Source organism: Mirounga angustirostris, unplaced genomic scaffold, assembly GCF_029215605.1.
Source record: "Mirounga angustirostris isolate CCGP_5_RB_7025 unplaced genomic scaffold, mMirAng1.0.hap1 SCAF_11, whole genome shotgun sequence".
Lineage (NCBI taxonomy): Eukaryota > Metazoa > Chordata > Mammalia > Carnivora > Phocidae > Mirounga > Mirounga angustirostris.
The window spans coordinates 11,054,578-11,073,589 of record NW_026991719.1 but is presented as its reverse complement, the minus strand read 5'-3'; the positions used below and the strand labels follow the sequence as shown (position 1 = coordinate 11,073,589).

The 19,012-nt window shown below is 38.2% G+C and overlaps 1 protein-coding gene across 2 annotated transcripts in view; it reads right to left on the bottom strand.

The window, feature by feature from the left end:
- The window catches only part of GLRA2 (glycine receptor alpha 2), a 175,567-nt gene that overhangs the window by 111,729 nt on the left and 44,826 nt on the right, over window positions 1–19,012 (bottom strand). For both annotated transcript variants that reach the window (XM_045874888.3, XM_045874893.3), the window contains exon 4: window positions 11,585–11,808. In XM_045874888.3, coding sequence (XP_045730844.1) covers window positions 11,585–11,808 — 224 coding nt within the window. The remainder of the gene's footprint in view (window positions 1–11,584; window positions 11,809–19,012) is intronic.

The window sequence follows — 19,012 nt, the reverse complement described above, 5'->3', positions numbered from 1 at the left end:
TTGCTAGTGTACTATTTTGGGAGAGTTGATTCTAATGATTACAGTAGTCTGTCTTGCTTGGAGAGGAAGGACAAAGGGATATTTTTGTGTTTTTCAGGAGAAGCAAGAGAGTCTCTGGTATATTACTATTGTTCCTCTCTTAGGGCCAACGTTTAGCACACTCTATGTAGCACACTGCAAAACCCCATAGAGGGGACAGGACCTATGGTGAGTTTTTTTTAGCATTAAAATACTTATTAAGGAAAAATAAAAATTTAAGTGATGACAATGATAGTATTAATAATCATAATTCTCTGAGCACCTGCTGTAGGTCAAGCACTCTTATTATTTTACAGTCATGGGATACCATCACATAAGGCAGTATTCTCTTTGTTTTTGAGATAAGCAAATTGAAGCTCAGAGGTTAAGCCATTTTCCCAAGGCTACAAAACCATTAAGTGACCAAAGTTAGATTTGAACCCAACTTTAATTGATGTCAGATCCATTTATTTATTTTCCACTCTACTACATTTTCTCCTTAGAAAAAAAAATCTTAGTAGTTTATCATCCTCTTTTGTCGGCAAAGTCAACAGAGTAGGTTGTAGACACCTTAGTTGCCTTGTACCTGCTCAGGGATACCCCTTTCATTTTTCTTCAGGAATCCAGACTTCTCATGATCTATTCTTTTAAAAATTCCTCTAGCCTCTCCTGGTAGCTTCACAGAGTAGAAGTATCATTGACTGGGGATTCAGGGACCTAGGTGGTAGACCCAGCTTACCCATAAAGAGCTATTTGACCTTGAATAAATCTCGGGCCTCATTCTCCACCCACAACCCTATCCTGTTCATAATTTTTATGATTCTAAACTGTCAGTGAAGGTGGCCAGCTTAAAGGATTTCTTCTTATAGGTGAATTTGCATTCTCGAATATAATGAAAATTTTAAATGCAAGTAATAATGCTTCTTAAAATAGGAACTTTCTGGCTATCTGGGTATATAGGTGACATATTTATTGCCCCCATTGGGCTTTGTCATCCAGCATCCTAGAACACAATCCCCTCTTTCCTCAAGAACATAAGGACAGCCTTATGATACAATGTAGGTTTGTTGAATCTCTCCTCTCAGTTGTACTTTGAAATTTCTGAACCATGTGACATTCTAATGCCAGGGAGATTTGACAGGATGCATCCAGTATCAAACAAGAGTATCGTCTGAAGCCACCTAGACCTTAAGTGAAAGTAGCCTGGGGGCAAGTTAGAAGTCAAGTTAAAAGTACATCATTAATACAACCCACAGATGGGGAGAGGGGAGAGAAGAGTTAGGGAGTCAGTGGATTAAAAGACACTGCCAGGCTGGTTGTCTGATCAAGATACCCTTTATCATAGCAAGGGTATTTGAATGCAGGTTCTCAGGCCCTCTTGATAAGCAGCCCAGGTAATACTGATGCTGGTGTCCTAGAGCACATTTTGAGAAGCACAACTTCAGCATGTCTCAATGGATGACTTTAATTACTGTCAACATGATATAGTAAAAGGAGAAAATTTTAAAAGGGAAATAGGAAGATTGAGAAAGACATCTGCAATTTTTCAGTGATGTTAGCACTCTCTTTGGGAGATATACTTTCTACTTGAAACCAAGGCAGGACAATTAGGCCCAAGTAGGGTCACCAGAGAGAAATCAGGACACCAGAGAGAAATCATTCTTTCAATATTGTCTAGGGCTGAACATAAACCCCACCCTGGATCTAAGCTGTATGGTTAGACTTTATCCTCTTAATTAATTTCAAAGAAATATAAGACTTGTTTTTCACTGTTGACCTTGGGTTTTGGAAGAGATGCATCACATCACTGTTGGTTCATTGGCTGTTCTACTCCTCTCCCTTGACTAAAATGCCAGTGGCTGACTAGGAAGGTCCATGTTTACCAAACATTATAAAGGCATCACAGAAAATACCCATATGCATTGAGCAATACTAGCTGGGAAGGACAAAAATACAATATCTGTTCCCATCTGTGCCTGGTCCTTTCAGAAAAATGTGCACACATATGGTTGGCCCATGTTAATTAAGTCCAAATATGGATTGGATTCAACTTGGAGAGCAACTGATAAATCTGTGGCTAAAACTTTTCCAAATGCTTTGATATTTCCTGAACAAAAATGTTTTGAAGGTGTTGAATAGGAGAGGGCTAAATTGGACACCCCCAGAAAGAAGAGCCCAAAGTACCAAAGACTCAACTAATACTGTTCACATTCCAGTTACATTTTATATTTCAAAGTCATTTCATATCTAGTATTTATTTATACACCCAGATATTCATCAAGATAAAATGTTATTAAGTCTACACATTAGAATAATGAGAACTGACTTGTCCATGGTCACTGTATGTCTAAGAGCACCATATAGCAATTTTCTTAGCCATTCTGTATCTGAAAGTGTTGTATAATAATTTTCTTAACATTTTGTTTGGGGTTATTTTACCTCTGGCAAAAGAGAAAGGGAACAAATGCTTGTGAACTGCAAATAGGGTTTTAAGATAAAAAGATGCAACTATCACTTCTGTTATGAGCTAAATGCCTCCCAAAGGGAGGAAACCCAAGGCAAGGAGGATATCTATCTGCTTGAAACTAGGTATGGAAAGTGAGTAAAGCCTGAGTAACAGGTACTGAATAAGGAAATGTTCATGTATATGGGTTAGGGGGAATAGGGAGAGCGGTCTCCCCCCTTCCCTCCCTTTTATCCCACAGCCACCTCGGGGTTATTATGACATTCATTGAACATTTGGTATGAATCTGGAACTGAGAAAAACTGCAGATCAATGTAAGGTTAAATGACCTCACAGTCACTTACTAAGATTGGATTTGAATCCAAGTCTTCCTAAATCTCAGAACTGACATCTTCCCCACCCCATAGCATTCTGTCTGTAATCCCCACCTCATTTATTGCTTCCTATCCTTCATCTAACTGCTCAAATTTAGCAAAATATCCCTACTAAAATGAAACATCAAATAAAGCATTTGTTTTATTGTCCTTTGAAAGGAATGATCAATCAGATATGAGATGGCCTTGCTCTGAGTGTGTGTTATGTGTAGAACTTTACATAATTATATATGTCCTTAATTGTCTTTCAATGGCTGTCCAGTGATAAATGTTGTATTCTCTTCAGTACAGATGTTGGTTTGTAATTTTAAATGCCACAAGCAAGGATAGACTTGTTGGAGAGACTGCTGAGCTTTGAGGATGTAAATTTTTTTTTTCCCATTTTAAAATGGATTGCCTTTCTTTTGGATTATGTGCTATGAGAATGTGCTAAAGTAATTCATGTGTCTCATAAGAGCCATGGTGATATTATATGTATTTATTTGGGGATTAATGCCATCCAGGGAGGCTTTCAAAGACAGCACTACGGACCAGGCAGAGGCCCATGTCAACATGAGTTGAACAGGCTCACTAGGACCTCCGAATTTCCTTTGGCTTCCTGCCACAAGAAAATTCAGGTAATGATTAATAGCAGACTAGCCCTTCGACTCTGCTGGCTCAAATATACCATGTAATTTCTGTTAGCCTACATATCTAGTTAATAATTGTGCCAGCCAACCATCTTTGTAAAATTGTCTAAAAGCATATAAGCCCATAATTCATGAATACATTCTAAAATAATATCTCATGGATACTCCTGCTGAGTGAATCAGAGGGTATAAATGGTCTAATTTGTGATTGGGAAATTTCTCAGTAGGGAGTTTAGTATTGAGTATTTGTCATTGTGAAAACTGTATGTTGAACACAAGGCTGCCTCTTAAACTATAGGTAGTCCAATATTCCCTGCCCCACTCGAAAATCAGGTTTCTCTTTTCAAGAATTGGATATTTAACTTGTGAGAGAAAGGTTCAAAGATCCAAAAATAATTTGAGATCAGCACCTTAAACTTCAGAATCCTCGCTTGCTTACTCCCAAGCCCTAAGGGACACAAAGGACTCACTCTTATTTCCTCATCCAGAGGGAATTTTGCGGTTTGGGAAGGAGATCATTTTGAGTTATAGATGTAAGATAGAGCTACAAGGAGCCTCAGATTTTATCTAATCTTTTCTAGTTCAATCTCATATTATGGATGAGGAAACTAAGACTCAGAATGACTGATTGGGTTAGAGAGGCAGTTCTATGAGCCTGGAGGATACAGTAAATGATGCAAGCAAGTGTGGAGTTCCTGATGCCCTGAGCTACCTTTTCAGTATTCTGTTCTTTGCCCCATCACCTTCAGAGCAAATTCTGATGAATGTTAAATGCATTGGAAAGTTACCTCCAAAAGGAGGAAACTCTACTGGTTGCTATTGCTAGTCCAATCAGGTAAACAGTCAAGGACAAGTGCTCATGCCAGCTGCCATGAGTTTCATTGCACAATTCCCTCTTTTCCTCCAAACAAGGGTAAAATCCTAATGCTGCTGTGTTTGAATAAGTATTATGTCCATGAGTATGTGTGAATTTCTGAACCCAGTTAGAAGCCTGACAGAGCTTTCCAGAACTTTAAGAGAGTCTGTCATATACAGAACACACTTTCTAAACTCTAATACTTGTACCCTCAGTGGCGCCTTTTTTGAGGACCACTGCTTCCCACCCTCCCAACCTTGCTTGACTCTAGGAAGAATGGAATCGTTGTGGTTTCCATGGCATTTCCCAGCACTTCTCTGAAGACTCACTGCTTAATTCTGATGTGGGGGCTTATGTTACAGTCATTAATTACTGCATTAAGTCAAGTCACAAAACTAATGAGGATTTGGACACAGAATTGGAAAATGAGAATGTAATTTTGCCTGGATTATAGGATATAAAGATAAACATGGTTCAAATAGGCACAGAGGCAAGAAATCACAGCTTTTATAGCTGCCTTCTAACAGAAAATATGGGCTTATATGTCTCATCAAAATTGAGAGTAAGATAATCAAAGTATCACCACTGGTAACATTTAGGCAGGTCTAAGTTCACTGTGCATTTTATTTTCAGCTCTGACATCTAAATAGAGAATTTTCTTTTTTTCTATGCCATAAAAATCATTCTGTAACTAAAGTTAGAATCTTTTGAAGTTCTTGCATCAAGCTCCGGATGAGTCAAGGATAGGAGGTTATGTGAGAAAAGTTGGCCTTGTATGTGTGTGGGTAGAGTCAGTTATTAGACAGGATTATTTGGGGAACACTGTTGGATGTCTGTCTAGAAATCTATACTCCACCTACTCTCAGTGGTGCCTTAATCTATCATCAGAGGGAGAGGCATGTCAATCCCTGAGAGTTCTCTATTACAACTCAAGTACTACTGGGAAGGTGGAACACTGAATCATCCACACCTAGAATCATGAATTGAATCAAAAGAGATTAACAAGAAAATCACCTCCAATGCCATAAAAGAATAAGTTTCAGGTCAGATAATGTTTGATGATGAGGGGGAACAGATATCTTGGTGATAAGGGGTACTGTTGTGGAGGAGCAATCCCATAATTATTTATGGTTTGGAGGACTCTGTGTATTTGGAGGGTAGCATAAAACCCCTAGGTACTTGGTCAGTCAAATAATAAGACACTTAAGGCAAACAATATTTCCTTACCAACTTTGCCTCAGGTATACCCATTCTGGAGGCATGCACTAAATCTTAAAGCAGAATTGTTAGCAGTTGGAGGATCATAGCTTCCTTAAGGAACTTTTCCCCTAAACAAACAAACAAAAGAGCTGAATACCCCAGTACAGGAAATATGCATACACTTTAGGGAGATTCAAGGACCTCCTGGAGTTTTCACCTAACCCTCAGGTTAAGAACCCCCTACTCTATAAGGTCACACTCAGGGAATGGGTCTGTCCTATCCTTAATGTCTGAAATTTGTAGGAATATATCTTGATCAGCTTACTTTTTGTCTTAGAGCCCAGAAGAGAAAGCACAATCATTAAATTACAAGAAAATACCAACGGCCTTAGAGTATATGGCAATACCACTTTTGACCTGTATCTGTATAACATATATTGTATTCTATTAATGGTCTTAACCAAATCATCTCAAAGCTGAAGAAATAGAAGTTCAGAGAGTAACAAATTTCCCTAGGCCATTCATCAAGTTTTGAGGCCAGAGACTCAAGGCCAAGGGTGTTTACTCTAAAATCCTTGTCTACTATAGTATCAGAAATAACCAGGATAGCATTCAGCATCATACGTTTCAAAGTAGGAGCCCCAAAGGGTACAGCAAAGTGAAAACTGGGAGATGAAGAACATCTTGGTGCTGAAGTGAAACACACTGTAAAATTAAATTAGCAACATAGTGTTGATGACCAAGCATATGTCTACTAAATCTAGTGGGACAAAATGTATGAAAGTAAAAACAGTGAGGTAATTCCCTCCATTCTTCCAAAAATGGTAGCCATTTGTTTATCATGTTAACAAATGTAGGAAAAAGCTACTGATTTAAGTTGTAGCAACTGTGATTTAAGTTATATAAGGAAGAATTTCTGCATGGTGCTAGAGTAAATTATTATAGGATCCAAAGAAAGAATATAAAGTCTCCTCTGAGGGTCTTTAAAACTAAAATGAGTTCTCAACAGGTTGCCTGAAGGGAGGAAATTTGACTTAATGACTTTCATCCCTGGGATAGTAAAATTTTTCAGAAAGTAGATATGCTATGTTAGTGACATATGCTATGTAAAACTATCAAATCGATCTTGACATTGTTGCACCTTGAACTGAAAGTCAACTGTTGCACCTTGAATTTAAACAGTCTTTTCAGACATTTGCAAAATTTGAAGATACTTTATGTTCTCATCTTAATTCTTATCTTCTTCCTCCAATAGTTCTTTGAAAAATGAGTTCCAAAAAGGTTGGTTCCAAAATGACATGCCTTTGGAATTGTATTTGTTTGTGTCTTTGGACTTGAGTTGGAGCAAATGAAGAATTAATGTGGGGTAGGAGACGATAGCATTGAAATAGAAGTCAAGAGTTTGATTCTTGACCTACCTTTCCTATCTATGGGCTCCATTATTTTACCTCACCTAACTTGATGAAAGAAGTCACTTCCTCATTGGTAAAACAAGGGTGTTGGATTAGATACTTTGCAACATAATACCTTCAAATTAAAAAAAAAATAATCCTATGCTTCTATAAAAGTCAGAATGCTGGCATAAAATTCTCAGAAGCAATGGAAAGTAAAGAAAGAAAACAAATTATTAGCAAAGACATTGTGGACGAGTGAGACAAAAATACCTTCTCCAAAAATACCTTCTCTTTTTTTCTTTCATATTACACACCATATGCCACGGTGCCCTGACTTTTACTTCAATCCATTATATTCAATTCAACAAATATTGTTTGAGCAATAATATGTACAATACCCAAGCCTCACCTCACTATTCCACTATGGATTCAGGCCTTTTTAAGTAACATGAGTTTAGAATTTGACTGTCTCTGAAGGGCATATACAAAGCAAGATGTATGTCCTTGTTTATATTTTGGTCAGGGATGATCAATACTTAATGGAGTGGGTCAACAAAAAACTTAAAAAGAAAACAAAGAGTAAGATCAAATGTATTAGAGAAGAGAATATCAAAGAAGAAATCAGAAGAGAAGTGGACAAAAATAGATTTGACACTTTTTCATCAGCAAAGACTTGTGTCCTGCCACACTGGATAGAAATTTTCCAACAATGAGCTAACACCTTTGGCTCCTATTTAAAAGATTTGTTTGAATTTTACTAAAGTACCCCAGGTGTTTGGATCTGCAGGACACTTGTGGAGTTCTGGTCTACTGTCCCCTCTTTTTTAAACTGCTGCCTTTTAAGAAACTTCTTGGAAAGTGTGATCTTGCTTGTCATGAAATCAATGGACTGCATAGTTCTCTTTGTATTCTGTTCGGCCATCAAAGCCTTAGGCTTTGGTTTCCATGTGGAGTTAATTTTACTTCTGCTCCTACAAAGCTAAGGAAGCATGGAATTGTTTGTGGATGAAATGCTATCATCTATTTGTTTTAGGTTTCAGAAAATGCATATATAAAACGTCACAAAGAACATAATTTTTTTAATGTGGACCAATGTTTAAGTAGTTATTTAAATATGTAAGGTAGAGACAATTCATGAATTTATCTTTGGTACTTCTGTTGTATCCCTTCCTTGTATCTTTCTTAACCCTCTTCATCCTGATTTCTCGTCTCAGGCATCCAACTTGCTCGTTCTCACTATTCTTCATAGGCCTCAAATGTACTGTCAGAATGAAAATTTCATATCAGCTCCTTATATCTTAGTATGAATTTAAGTCAATGGATTCCTTCTTCTAGGGGTATTTGCATTGTAAACCTGAGAGTAGAGGGAAAATCCTCCCTAATGCAACATCAGCAGGAATCTTTCCAGCACCTTTAAAACATCAGATACTGTCACCTGCTTGGCTTTAAACTTGAATCAGACCTGCAGCTGGGCATTTATTAGCACTAATTACTCCTTGCCTTCTAGTTAAATTGAGTTCAGTGACTCAAGTAAACAGATATGTAGGTGCCAGCCCCCAAATTCTAACAATATTTGAGTCACATATTCATTTGCAAAGTTAGAGCCACTTTTCTTTTCCTTGTTTGTCATTTATTCCTATTACTTAATTTATCTTATCTCTGCCTGCCTTGTTAGACTGGAGCCCTTCCAGGGCAGGACTGTATCTTACTCAGTTCTGGATCTCCAGGCCCAGCACAGTGTCTGGCTCATTGAAAATCCTTCCAGGCAAATAATTAGATTCCTGTAGCTCAAATCTGCCAAGAGCTGTGTTTCTCTAAAATGACATGCCCAGTTCTCCTACACCAAGGATCTTTCCTCTGATTCCATAGAACACCCACAATGAAGGAAAAATTTAAACCAGCCTGCGACAGGACAAACTCTACCCAATCCAAAACAATTGTCAGGGTGTTTCAGAGCTTATAATATGCTACACTGGGAATGAGAGATAGAAGAATTGCCTCTGGATCTGGGTCTGGGGAACATTATATTCTTCATGGTTCTAGAATGGAAAGGCCTTCATAGAACAGAAGGGAAAAAACTTGGTTTTATTTCAGCAGTGCACGATGCCAGGTATTTACTAGAGCAAATGCTACCCAAGGCTCAGGGGGTTAGCTGGAGCTGCTGATACCCTGTGCTGCTTTTTATAACTCTCCTCCCTAGCACCACGATCTACATATGTCCCATTTCATCAGGTCACATCAACTTAGGTTGTGCCCAATACTGCATCTTACACCAAACACTTCACCATGTGAAATATTCTGTGTTTCCATAAAATGTTTATTTTATTTATTTTTTTATTTTATTATGTTATGTTAATCACCGTACATTACATCATTAGTTTTAGATGTAGGGTTCCATGATTCATTGTTTGTGCATAACACCCAGTGCTCCATGCAGAATGTGCCCTCTTTAATATCCATCACCAGGCTAACCCATCCTCCCACCCCCCTCCCCTCTAGAACCCTCAGTTTGTTTCTCAGAGTCTATAGTCTCTCATGGTTCGTCTCCCCCTCTGATTCCCCCCCCCTTCATTTTTCCCTTCCTGCTATCTTCTTCCTTTTTTTTTTTTAACATATAATGTATTATTTGTTTCAGAGGTACAGATCTGTGATTCAACAGTCTTATACAATTCACAGCGCTCACCATAGCACATACCCTCCCCAGTGTCTATCACCCAGCCACCCCATCCCTCCCACCCCCCACCACTCCAGCAACCCTCAGTTTGTTTCCTGAGATTAAGAATTCCTCATATCTTAAATGTTTATAAAAATAAAAATAAAGTTCCTTAAAAATCAAGTGGAGGAAGTTTCCTTGTTTTTGTGTAAGCAATGACTTTGCCAATTTTTATTAATGAGCAGCCTCTTTCATTCCACAAGACATTCGGTCTGTCAGCCATCAGCAAACTGTGAAATTACTAGGTTAAGAATGGAATACACGGTACAGACCTAAATTGTATAGAGAGTTGTGAAATGAGGTTTTGATGGTGGTGACTCTACAGACTTTTGAAAATTATTTGCAAGGATACAAGCTGTCCATTTTCTTTTGTAATAAGATTGGAGGGGAAGGGGAACTTCTACAAAGAATCTTTAAAATGTCAGTATTTGTTTAATGTATTAAATATCTCTCATAGGGCGCCTGGGTGGCTCAGTTGGTTAAGCGACTGCCTTCGGCTCAGGTCATGATCCTGGAGTCCCCGGATCGAGTCCCGCATCGGGCTCCCTGCTCAGCAGGGAGTCTGCTTCTCCCTCTGCCCTCTTCCCTCTCGTGCTCTCTGTCTCTCATTCTCTCTCTCTCAAATAAATAAATAAAATCTTTAAAAAAATAAAATAAAATAAAATAAATATCTCTCATATACAGTACATCATCCTGGATCTTTGGGAGGAGTTACAGAAGGTGCAAAATCCAAATGTCTTGGCTTTAAAGAGCTTACTATTTAGAAAGAACATTAACTTTAAAATACAGACAGCTGTCATCTCATTTATTGAGCACATATGTTGTGTCGGGTACTGTGGCAAGTATTTTTATATACGCTGTATCAGAGATTGGCAAATTATGGCCAAAGAACCAAATCTAATTCACTCTCTGTTTTTATAAATAACATTTTACTGAAGCACAGAACACTCAGTTGTTTGAGTATTGTCTATGGCTGCTTTTGTGCTACAATGGTAGAGTTGAGTAGTTGTGACAGAGTTGAGACAGTCTGGCCTACACAGCTGAAGTACCTACTGTCTGGACCTTTACAGAAAATATTTGCTGATCTCTATATCATTCATTCTCACAAGAATACTTAGAGATAAATATAGTGTTTCCCATTTTACAATTAGGTAACTGAGGGTTATAGGTGATGTAACTTAGTGGCAAAGTTTGGATTTGATTCTAGATTGTGTGATTCCAAAGATCCATGTTCTTATGCTAAATTCATACAGAAATAGCCAAAATATGAGGTAGGAAGAAATAAGAGCCTTATAGAGTCACAGAGGAACTAGAGTTCAGTAAAGAAAGATATGATTTTGAGGTCGGGGTGATAAAGATTCTGGAGAAGATCACATTTGAATGTAAAAGCAAAAATGGATCTCAAGATTTGTCACTCCCAAGCTCAAGCCCAGGAAAAGTTAAGAGATCATGGTTACATGTTTTGTTAGAAGCAGATCTGAGATTAGAACCAGTTTTTCACTCACCCAGCCCAAAGTATATTGTCAGTGACCATGCTGAGCCATTCAATGTTTTTGTTTGTGTGGTTACATGTTATAGAATGGCAAAATTATTTGAAATGGAGAATTTTACATTATGCTCAATGATTAATTGAACTAAAGGCCTGTACTTCTTTTATTGAAGCAATCAAAAATACATGTATGTAGGTATTTACATGATATCCACCCCCCATCTTACCAAATACATATATATATTTTTTCCAAATATATTTTTTTTGTGGAGAATCACACTTCTGAGACCGTGGGAACCTCTGGCATTCTCACCAATTTTAAGATTCAAATGACAATCAAGAGACCACAAAAGTCAAATATTTATATACATCTTACCCTCAGAATCAGGCAGCAGCAGGCCAGGAGAAAAATGGAGAAGGAAACAGGTACAGCCAACAGAAGCTTACCTGATACTGTACAGTACTTTGCCATTTTTTGAAATTCGAAGCAATTTGTTGTCGGTGGTGACATCATGGAAGTTGGCACCCTTCTCATTGGCAAAGAATAAATCTGGTTTCCAAATGGAGTCCAGCATGGATGGGTCCAAGTCCAGGGAATCATCAGGGTACTCGCTATATGCCAGCCGTGAATCATTCCACTGTTGTCTCAGAAAAATGTTCACTCGGTAGTCCTATAGAAACCCCATGCATAAGAGTTACTTATCATGCAGTCTGGCGTAAGAGGTCCATCTACATTTCCCATCACTCTTCTCCCTGATTTAGCACAGTATTGGTGTCTGTATGAACCAGGCTCTGTATATCTTGGTCAAAATAAACCACTCTGTTCTATTAGGAGTGGGAACAGAGGGGAGAAAGAAAGAAGGCTCAACCAAACCAGAACACTAATGGAACACACTGAGTTGGTTGAATTTTTTTTATGCTTAAATTTAAATCATTCGTCCTGGGAGGAAATAATACTAACTCAAGCTGATTTCTCCATAGAAAAAGGTAACCATGAGTACAGAAGTCAGACTGTGATGGTAGATTTTCAAAACTGATTCATTTTCCAAATCAGAAATAACATGATCTCTATTCTCATACTGCTCAGATGCTCTGGGCAGAAGGAAACCCATTCTGTAATTTTGGTAGTGGAAATCTTATTATAAAATCTGACATGATGGGGCAGTATTTTTTAAATTCATTTACATAAGTATTAAGATGCTTCATGTTGACAAGATAATTCCCTCACACTACTTACTTTTCAAATTCTTAAATATTTTATCATTTCTCTGAATAGGTTGTATTTGTAGTAGTTGACTTGATACTTCATCAATACAGAGATCTTTTTCATGTTTTCCTAATCTGAGCACCTTCTGACAAAGGTGTTCCTCCCTATGGGAGACTCAGGTACATCCTGTCATTCCCACTTGATCTGGGAATTTACTTCTTTGCCAGTAAATCAGCCTGGGGCAGTGACTTCTCTTCTGGGAATTTCTACTCAAAGGTCTTTAGGTTCATGGAAACTGTTGCTTTCCTTGGTAGAGTGGACCCCAAAAGAGGCTTTAACAGTATTCCCTAGTCAAGTGGGACTATAGTTCAGAACTAATAGTTGTTCACTCCTGATACTTATGGTCATTTAGAGTGATACATACTCATACCTTGTTACTCTCTTTCCTTTTCCTTTTTCACCATTTGCTCCATCCCCACATCTTTGTTACCTGGAGTTTTGGTCATTGTTTATTTTACTCTAATGGTGACCAACTTATCCTGGTTTACCTGAGAACCTCCCACTTTTAGCCCCCAAAGTCACACATTCAGGGGACCCACTCACTTCTAGATAAAACCAGGATGGTTGGTTATTCTACTAGGTAGAGTGGAGACACCTCAGGGTGGTCAGTTTTGGTTCATTCCCTCAGGACCAAAAGAAAAAAAAAATAAGTTATAAAGATTAGGGTATATGGAAAAGAGCTTCAATCCAGTTCCTTCTACCTATTACTAAACTATCCAAGTTCCTAGGACATTTTTTCCAAATACAGCCATCCTGATTTATCAGGCTGATAGAGTATTTTGGAGATGGCAGTTCTTGGAAATAGTGCCCAATGTAGGCTTAAAGAATGCTAATAATCAAATAGTTACTAACTTCTGAAAATCAGTCATCAAAACCCAGCTCATTTGGAAAGGTTGATATTAAAAGAAATAACCTTAAGGTTCTCTGTTGTACAGCATTAAGAATTTTCTGACTTGGAAAATTTATCAGCGGACTTTTATTTGGGATTTTACCAGGCATGAATGGCAAATTTTCAAACCTAAGAGGGCACTGTTGTGGGCCCAGTCAGGCTTCCATCCCATCCTGTTTGCTCACTGACTCCTCCAGTGAGTGAATCAAGGGAATAGCAGAACCTCAAAGTTGTTCCCATCATATAGTTTTGGAATTGTTCAAAGGGACCAGAGGATTTTAAGTGGAAAGAGATTACCAGCTCGGTGTTTCATTGGCAACAGGAGTTACTGGAAGCTTTGGAATTGTGTGTGAATAAAGAGTGAGGATGTGTGATATGTAGAAAATCAAAAAAAGGGGCTATTGAAAATACAATAATCCAATTTACATATAAGTATGAACTAGATACATGAACTGTGAGCTTTCCTTAAGGTTTTCTGAGGGAAAAAATGCAGCTTCTCCAGTGTTTGACATCCACCCCTGTTATATCCCTTTGAGTAAAAGCCAGTTTTCCTTAACAAAATGGTGTGTGTGTGGGTGAGGGATGGTCTATGAGCTTGTTTCAGTAGGAAGTAGGAGAAAAGAGAATTTCAGAGAATTTCATCCCTTAGAGAATTCTGGAGGTAGAGAAACTCTAAGTATGAGAAGCAATGACAGCTAGAAATAGTAGAGGTGAATGTGTTAAATATCTTAGGCCATTGGGAAGCCAACTAGGCTCCCGGCCCTGTCTAGGAAGCAGTTGTAGGATGGGAAAGGCCAGTGAAGCCAGACAGACAGTACTGGGCAGTGAAATCACTAAGAGAACATCACTGCAATCCTCCCTTGAGCCTGAGAATGATTTAAAGCTGTATATTGAAAGACTCTAGAAAATATTACATGATGACATACAATATGAAAACACTGACCTTTAAAAAAATCAATATAAATTTTCACAACTAATGTACATCTTTTTTAAAAAAGTCTTTCCCATGAGCATTCTTCTCCCGTGTTTCCTGGTCTCCTACTTTGAATTTTATATATAGAAAATGATAAAATAGATTCTTCCAATATTAGAACTTTAAAAAGAATACTGAATCTATCATATCACATTAGAACCATTAAATGTCTAACAGTTAATTTAAACAGTTAATTTAAAATAAATGAATCCTATTTGTAAGCAAGGATAAGTAGAAAACTTAGAGAAAAAATACAGTTTATGCCACAATGACAGGAATTATGTGAAATACAACTTCTTTTGGAAGTATCCTTTATATAAATGTATAGGAATTATAGTTTTCCATACTTTTGTTTATGATGATACACACTATTCTAAAATAAATAGCAACCCTTAAAACCTTTTAGAAAAGGACACCCAAGGAACTAGAGACATAGACATCCAAGGAAAAGATCTTCTGGGGCTGGACCTCTGTAATTCTCTCAGTTCACTATGATTTTCAATGTAGGATAAAAATTTGACAAATGTGATTTCTCTGCGCATCATCTCTGTTTATTTAGAGATAAGTTTATTTCCTCATGATATTCCAAACCACAGGAGATAGTTATATTCTTCTGTAGTTTTTCTTTGTCTTTGTGTTTGCTTCTAGGTTTAATAAAATATTAAAGGCAGAGTAAATATTGAGAGACATGCTTAAATGCAGACTGAATTTTCTTTTACACTGCCTTCTCTCTACAAAGACATATTCTACTTCAAATAAATGTCATATTTCCTTGTATTACAATTTGTTTTCCTATGATTGACTCTCTGGGTATTAGATTAGGTCATGGAAACATTCGAATTTATATACATATATGTATATGCAAATATGTATGTATTTTTTCAAATGCTGTGTTTAAGTCATATAATCTTTATTATATTCTTTTTTTTTTTTTTGACAGAGAGATAGCGAGAGCAGGAACACAAGCAGGGGGAGTGGGAGAGGGAGAAGCAGGCTTCCTGCCGAGCAGGGAGCCCGATGTGGGACTCGATCCCAGGACCCTGGGATCATGACCTGAGCCGAAGGCAAATGCTTAACGACTGAGCCACCCAGGCGCCCAATCTTTATTATATTCTTAACACAGGTACTACGAGTACCTACATTCCATACTATTATTTTATATCGAGTTTATTATTTCTAAAGTTTCACTTTTCCTAATACCTTCTAATGCTATGCCTGTGGCACAGATCGTTTCCTTAAATTGAATTATTTTGGTACTATTGTATTTGGTCTAGCATTTATGCACAGAGATTGCCACTCTGTCTCATACATACTCATATTAAATCTTACTGTTACTCTCTTATTATTTTTATATGTATACATTTCTCAATCCAATTATGTTGTAAAGTTATCAACCATAAGGATATGCTTTGTTGATTCCCCACAGTGCCAATGTGGCCCTTTGGTTTTAACCTCTGGCTACACTGCAGTAAAGTTTTCATCCTCCTGAGTCTGTGCTAGCTTTGATATGGGAAGTTAGCCTTGAATTTGGAATTATGGGGAGGGGTGCAGTTGTTTTATGATGAATTCAGGCTGTAACATTGCACTGTTAATTTAGAGACAAAGGTCACCTTCTATCTCAGTTAGAAAGAAGATGTGGTCCATATATACAATGGAATATTACTCAGCCATCAGAAAAGATGAATACCCAACTTTTACATCAACATGGATGGGACTGGAGGAGATTATGCTAAGTGAAATAAGTCAAGCAGAGAAAGTCAATTATCATATGGTTTCACTTATTTGTGGAACATAAGGAATAGCATGGAGGACATTAGGAGAAGGAAGGGAAAAATGGGGGGGGCGGAATTGGAGGGAGAGATGAACCATGAGAGACTATGGACCTGAGAAACAACCAGGGTTTTAGAGGGGAGGGAGGAGGGGGGATTGGTTAGCCCGGTGATGGGTATTAAGGAGGGCACATACTGCATGGAGCACTGGGTGTTATATGAAAACAATGGATCGTGGATCACTACATCAAAAACTAATGATGTATTATTGTATGGTGACTAACAACATAATAAAATTAAAAAATAAATTAAAAAAAAAAAAGAAAAGGGGGAAAGAAAGAAAAAGAAAAGGTAAACTGACATTCTCCAGACAAAATATAAACTGTTTCACCATACATCCCTTACTAGTCTCCTAAGTTGTTTGGAACCACAAAAAGATTATTCTACTGAAATCTCTTAATACAGGGCCAACTAGCAGTGACCATCAACAGATCCTTGTGACTCTTCATGAAGAAAAGTGTGTATTTTAGGGACGCCTGGGTGGCTCAGTCGGTTAAGCATCTGACTCTTGATCTCAGCTCGGGTCTTGATCCCAGGGTTGTGAGTTCAAGCCCCAGGTTGGGCTCCATGCCCTCCACGCCGGGCATGGAGCCTACTTAAAAAAAAAAAAAAAGTGTGTATTTTGGAATAATGTATATCATCATAATGATTCATAAAAATTTTCCTTAGATAACACAAATACGTTGTCTTCCGATCACATATATTCAACACTAACACATGAGAGGAGTGAGAGGCAGTATTGGGTCTGTAAGTGAGCCTATACTTTGTGGGCAGGTAGTACCAACAATAATTTAGTGAGATAATATCAAACATAAGAGGGGCAAACTCGATAGCACCAGAAGAAAGTCATCCTGAGTTCTTAAAATGGATAGTCATTGCCTCTTATTTAGAAACAAACAAATACCCAAACTGGATCCTTCAATAAGGCTATCGGGGTTGTAGAGTGAGAATGGAGCATGAGGGAAGAGGGGAAAATCAACCTGTTTAGAAACTCAAAATTCTGAGGCATTCTTGGAAAAATTCATTCCAGAACACAGAGAGAAAGCAAAATTATTATTGCTCCCTAATAGCACAGCCGTGTCCTCAGTGACCACATACATTACCGTGCAGAAAAACTAAGGGTCTGATGTTCTGAATTCAATTAAAGACAGTTCAGAGAAAAATCTGGTTCTGTTTAACTTTTTTGACCAATTTTCTTTCAGTCAGAATTTGTGAAAATATGGGTCAATTCACGGGTGGTGGACTCTCAAGGTTTGGTTAAGGGAAGTTTGGGCTGCAATGATATTCTGTAACTCAGAGGGTGGATTCCCAGGCAGGGCCCCATGGGTCTAGCAAGATAGACCCTTTCAAGGTGGAGCAACTCTCATATTCTTTTGAGCATCCGCTTAACATCTATTTAAATACTGATGCCTCAGATCCAGGGTTGGCAATCTATGGCCTGCTTTTTGGAGTACAGCCACACCCATTTGCTTACTATTGTTTATGGTTGTTTTCCTGCCCAAAGGGCAGAATTGAGTGTGGTGACAGAGACTGGCAGGCCCTCAAAGTCTTAAGTATTTACTGTCTGGCCTTTTACAGAAAAAAATGTTGGCCCGTCCCTACCCTACACGGCATGAGGATTTATTAAGCATGATAGAGTTTCCAAAAATATTTATTTTAGTTTCACACACAAGCTTTAATTGAAGAAAAGAAAAGAACCTTTTTAAAAGCCAAATGAAGTTTGTCATTCCATCAAAAGCTAAGAAAGAAAAGAAGCACAATATGCATCACTGTTCTGACCATGAGATTCAGTCTATCTCAAAAGGCAAGATAGGCAGGCTGTTCATTTTACACTTGAGCAGTGATTTCCAAGTTTTCTCATAGGAAACATGACAAAGGACACCTTAATAAGTGGCCAGGAAGCACCTAAGCAGACCATTTATTAAACACCTTCAGTAGCTATTGAAGACACGGGAAAACAAGGACATCCAGAGTTTCCGTTTTCATCTCCATGAGTGTTTAGCTTTTTCTCGCATTAATAAACATTGAAAAAGTGCACATTTACATTTTTGATTGAGGGTAAATGCAATGGGGAGATTTAATCAAAGCAACGTAGGAGTCTAATTAATGCAATCAGCATTAGGTCGTGCAAATACCGTCATTGAACGCCATGGTGTAAAGCTGGTACGGTGATTTGGGCTGCTGGAAGATTTGCCCCTCTGTTCTCAGGATAAAACCAAGAGGGGAGAGACAGAAACTGAATGCCAAGTCCGGAGCTGGATTAGTCTTTCTATGTTTACCTTGTCTTGTGAGTCATTTAATAACCCTATCAAAACTATCTTAGGGCGCCTGGGTGGCTCAGTCGGTTAAGCGACTGCCTCCGGCTCAGGTCATGATCCTGGGGTCCCGGGATCGAGTCCCGCATCGGGCTCCCTGCTCAGCGGGGAGTCTGCTTCTCCCTCTGACCCTCCTCCCTCTCGTGCTCTCTGTCTCTCATTCTCTCTCTCGCAAATAAATAAATAAAATCTTAAAAAAAAAAAAAAACTATCTTATTTGAGGGGTGCCTGGGTGGCTCAGTCATTAAGTGTCTGCCTTCGGCTCAGGTCATGATCCCAGGGTCCTGGGATTGAGCCCCGCATCGGGCTCCCTGCTTGGTGGGAAGCCTGCTTCTCCCTTTCCCACTCCCCCTGCTTGTGTTCCTTCTCTCGCCGTGTCTCTCTCTGTCAAATAAATAAATAAAATCTTCAAGAAAAAAAAACCTATCTTATTTGAGTAAAATTCTTAATTCACTACATCCTGTCAAAGCACCAGAAGTCTCATTTCCAGACAATGCTGTGTCAGTAATATTAAAATGGGTAGTAGAGTTGCATTATGTCTAATTTTGCCAGTGAAAAGGAATGGTAAAAGGTAAATAACTTTTTTTAGCTCAAGGACACCA